A 4,250-nucleotide genomic window follows, 5' to 3' on the forward strand; every position below is an offset into this window, starting at 1 on the left:
TGCCCTCAGGGACCGGCCCTCCCTCAGGGACCGGCCCTCCCTCTGGGACCAGCCCTCCCTCAGGGACCGACCGGTCCTGCCCTCAGGGAGCCCTCGCAGAAGATGCCGTTCGGGGGACTCACCCTCACCTGGGCAAAGGATTTGGGGTCTCACCCTCACCCGGGCAAAGTTTCAGGGGTCTCACCCTCACCTGGACAAAGTTTTAGGGGATGTCCTTCTCGCCTGGGCAAAGGGTCAGAGGTCTCACTCTCACCTAGGCAAGGGTTTAGGGGGCTCATCCTCTCCTGGACGAAGGTTCAGGGGCCTCACTCTCACTTGGGCGAAGGTTTAGGGTTCTCACCCTCAGCTGAGCGAAGGTTCAGGGGTCTCACTTTCACTTGAGTAAAGGTTTGGGGGGTCTCACCCTCCCCTGGGTGAAGGGTTGGGATTTGGGGTTTACACGGGTTCCATCAGGGGGAACAGGAACAGCCGTGAGGGATCGTGGGGAGGGGACAGGGGGTCCGATGGAGCCCCGGCCACATCCCAGGTGGGGAACACCTGAAGGAATCCCATCCCAGAGTTAACCAGGCACAGGCAGCAGTTCCCTTCCATTAATACATTTATTTTCCTGTCTGCTGGGCTGGTTTATGTTCTCCTGGGATCCTCCGTGGCTGGGTCAGCAGTGCCAGGGCTTCACGAGGGAAACGGCCTCGAGTTCCACCAGGGGAGGTTTGATTAGAGATTAGAAAAAATTTCTTCACGGAAAGGGCTGTCAGGCACTGGAACAGGCTGCCCAGGGCAGTGGTGGAGCCACCATCCCTGGAAATGTTCAAAAAACGTGTGGATGTGGCACTTGGGGATGTGGGTTAGTGGTGACCACAGTGCTGGTGCTGGGTTAACTGTCGGACTCTGATCCAAAAGGGCTTTTCCAACCCGACCAATTCTGTGATTCGGAGATGCTCAGAAAACAGACCCTCTCTTCTCAATTAACACTTAATTCAGTTTCTGATTTAAGTCCTTCACCGAGAGAGGGACGTGCTGAGGAGCCTGTGCCGTGCTGGGTGTGCTGGTCACGATGAGGAATTTCGGGGGCACAGGGAGCAGCCGGGCAGGACGGGGGTTACTTCACCCCGTACCCCACGATGTGCGGCTCGATGGGCGTCCAGGGCAGCGCAAGACTTATGTGTTGTACCTTCAGCTCCGAGAACTTGGCCTCTTCCAGATTCTTCCAGAGCTCTCTCGTGAGGCAGCATCCAGCAAAGACGAGTTTCCAAGTTGGGAAGCAGACCTGCTGCCAAAAATACTTCCAGCTGGAATGCTCGGCGGCCACGTGCTCCAAGAAATAGAAAGCTCCTCCCTGGGAACACAGAGTCTCTTACAGTGAGTGTGGGGGTCATGCTAAACAGCTCCCACTGTCTTATCCCTTCCCTTTTCCCTCTTCTCCTCCCTGTATCAGTTGGAATTATTGAAAGCAGGAAACTTGCAGAAACTCAAAAAGCACAAAGAATTGACTTATTTGATCCCTCTTTTATTCCAGCAATAACTTGTTATGGCTTTGTTTCAGTTAGTTGCTAACATGACTTTTTTTCCAAAGAGAAATGTGTAAATGCTGCTCCAACCCATTGGCTTTTGACAACCCAGAGGATTGCCTTTCAAACTGACAGAGAACAGATTTTAGATGGGATATTGGGAAGAAATTCCTCCCCGTGAGGGTGGTTTTAGTCTGCAGCTCATTAGCAACTCCAGGGGAGAAGGTGTTTAATTACACTGGTCTGGTCATACAGGTGGAGCAGCCCCACTTCAGAGAGGCCGAAGCACTTCACTGAAAATCCAGACTTTCAGCCTTGATCAGAACTTCCCACCCAAGGAAAGTCATGTGAGTGGGAAGGGACAGCACCACATTCTGCTTTAAATGATGTGAACTGTGAAGCAATTTTAGTCAGCAGAGTGTTGCTTTTAGGATTTTACTCTTAAGACTAAACCAGTCTGACCAGTCCCATGTGCAGAATGGTTGCAGGAACCAACCCCTGTCTGGTTTTTAAGCTCAAAACCAATTTTTTATACATTTTTTCCCCTTTCCTCGTGGCAAGGTGCCTCTGGAGCGGATGATAAAGGCAGTAAAAGGTTTAATGCAGGTACTCACCGGCCGGAGCACCCGCAGCACTTCCCTCAGGGTGCTGCTCACGCTCTGAACCGAGCACAGCACCAGGGTACAGACCACGACGTCCACGGAGCCGCTGGGCACCTGGTGCAGGTCTTCCCCTGCAGCCACCAGGAAGCTCTCGTAGTGGAGGTGCTGGTTCTTCTTCATGTTCTTGGTGAGGCTCTCCTGGAAGTTGGGGTTGACGTCGGTGCAGGTGACCTTGCAGCCCGAGGGGTAGAACTGGAAGTTGGAGCCGCTGCCGGTGCCGATCTCCAGCAGCCTCAGCTCCCCCGAGGGGCTCCGGAAGTCCTGGAGGTTCCGGAACAGCTCCTGTTTGTGCTTCTTGGATTTCTTGTCGTGAACTGCAGCGATCTTGTCCAAGACGAAAGGAAAAAACACCTTCCTGCAGAAGGGCTCCCACACGCCCAGGAAGGAGAGCAGGTAGATGGGGAAGGCGAGCAGCACCAGGCAGGCGCGGAGGAGGAGGACGCTGGCACCGGCCTCTGCCATTCCCAGCGTGGGCAGAGGATCTGCACGGGGCAGAACAACTTCTCCTCTGTGTTAGAGCCCTGGGAGCTCAGACAGAGCTGCCTTCGGGTACTCCCTGTGCTCCTCTCCAAGTACGTTCAGCTCCTTGGACTGTCCTGGTTGGACTCTTTTCTCCAGCTGATTTCCAAGTCCTGTCACAGGCAAGCGGTGACCAGAGTGTCCCAACTGGCAGGGGAGGAGCTGCCAGTTTGTTCCCAAACCGGGACAAACTGGGCAGCACAACTGTGTGTGTAACCCCTGGCAAAGTGTCTCCGAGTGCCCTCTCTTGGCGCTCGGCAGTTCCAGCACGGTCACGTCTCTTAAAGCCGCCTGTGCTGCCCTCGGGGAGCTGAAGGGAGCTCAGCCCGGCTCTGGAGCTCTGTTGGAATTTCATTAGGGGGTTGATTAAAGTCTCAGTTCAAACACACTTGTCTGGGAGTTGATTTTCCACCCGGTGCGAGCAGCCGGGTGAGCTCAGCAGCTCCGTCCTCTCTCTGAACTGCACTGAATCTCCACTGAAAAGAGTTTTCAGCCTTTGCAGTTCGAGGACACCTTAAATCCTTTGGTATGTGGGAGCGGGCTCTGGGAGCTGCTGTTCGGGGTGATTTTCCGGAGCGATGGGCAGAGATAACACAGTTTATTAATTCAGTAGTTGCTGCGTGCGGCATGTGGGGTTTGGGGTTTATTGACTTAAAGTCAACACGGGCTGCTCCAGAAAGCTTTGTTAACTTTGGGGTCGCCAGAGCTTTCCAAAGGATTTGATGGCAGTGTGGATGAGCCACGAACAGGGGACTGCTCTGCTCCAGGTGACAGGAGGACTCCCTAAAACTCTCGGGATGAGCACTCCCTAAAACTCTCGGGATGAGCACTCCCTAACAACCTTAGGCCGTTCTGCTGGGAATTGCGTTGGAGTTTTGTTTTCCTGGGAGTGCCTCCGGTGCGTCCCCTCCTCCCTCTGGTGGCAGTGAAGCAAATTAAACCCCGGAGTAATTAGGTGCTTCATTAACGAGCTCTGTTTGTGTCTTCATGCCTCCACCTCGTGGCGACTACAAACAGATTGAACAACGGGAATCACAGAATCGTTTAGGTGGGAAAAGACCTCCAAGATCATGGAGTTAATGACTCTGGGTTGTGTGTGTGAAGCACAAATAGAGGCAGTAATGGATTATTTTATATAATCTGGTTTTACATCAGGTTGTAATTCCTTGCTGCCGTGCTGCAGGGAGTCATGGAAAAGGTTAAAGTGGTCAAGGTGATGATGCTGATGAAGATGATGATGATGATGATACTGCTGAAGGACCAGGCCTGGTAACAATGCTGATGAAGATGATGATGCTGAAGGACCGGGCCCGGTGATGATGCTGATGAAGATGAAGATGATGATGATGAAGGACCAGGCCCAGTGATGGTGCCTATGAAGATGCTGATGAATGCCTGGTGCCGATGAAGATGAAGATGCTGCTGCAGGACCAGGCCCGGTGCCGATGAAGATGAAGATGCTGATGAAGGCCCGGTGCCGGTGCCGATGAAGATGATGAAGACGCTGACGAAGGCCTGGTGCCGATGAAGAAGATGAAGATGCTGATGAAGGCCTGGTGTC

At 53.4% G+C, this 4,250-nt stretch overlaps 1 protein-coding gene across 1 annotated transcript; it reads right to left on the reverse strand.

Moving 5' to 3' along the window:
- Window positions 1-580: 580 nt before the first annotated feature.
- On the reverse strand, window positions 581-2,874 carry METTL7A (methyltransferase like 7A). The gene is made up of 2 exons (XM_027699071.1): window positions 2,123-2,874; window positions 581-1,336 (listed from the first exon to the last, which is right to left on the reverse strand). Exons 1-2 carry the CDS (start codon window positions 2,630-2,632, stop codon window positions 1,100-1,102), a joined length of 747 nt encoding a protein of 248 aa, XP_027554872.1. The 5' UTR covers window positions 2,633-2,874; the 3' UTR covers window positions 581-1,099.
- Window positions 2,875-4,250: the final 1,376 nt, after the last annotated feature.

This window comes from Neopelma chrysocephalum, unplaced genomic scaffold (assembly GCF_003984885.1).
Source record: "Neopelma chrysocephalum unplaced genomic scaffold, ASM398488v2 Primary Assembly neopelma1_136, whole genome shotgun sequence".
NCBI classification, from domain to species: domain Eukaryota; kingdom Metazoa; phylum Chordata; class Aves; order Passeriformes; family Pipridae; genus Neopelma; species Neopelma chrysocephalum.

What these genes read in the sequence shown, in the direction of transcription:
- METTL7A (XM_027699071.1), bottom strand. Translation starts at nt 2,632, where the DNA reads ATGGCAGAGGCCGGTGCCAGCGTCCTCCTCCTCCGCGCCTGCCTGGTG. An exon ending in TGCTGCGGGTGCTCCGGCCG is followed by an intron (nt 1,337 to 2,122) that starts GTGAGTACCTGC and finishes CTGTGTTCCCAG; the next exon opens with GGAGGAGCTTTCTATTTCTT.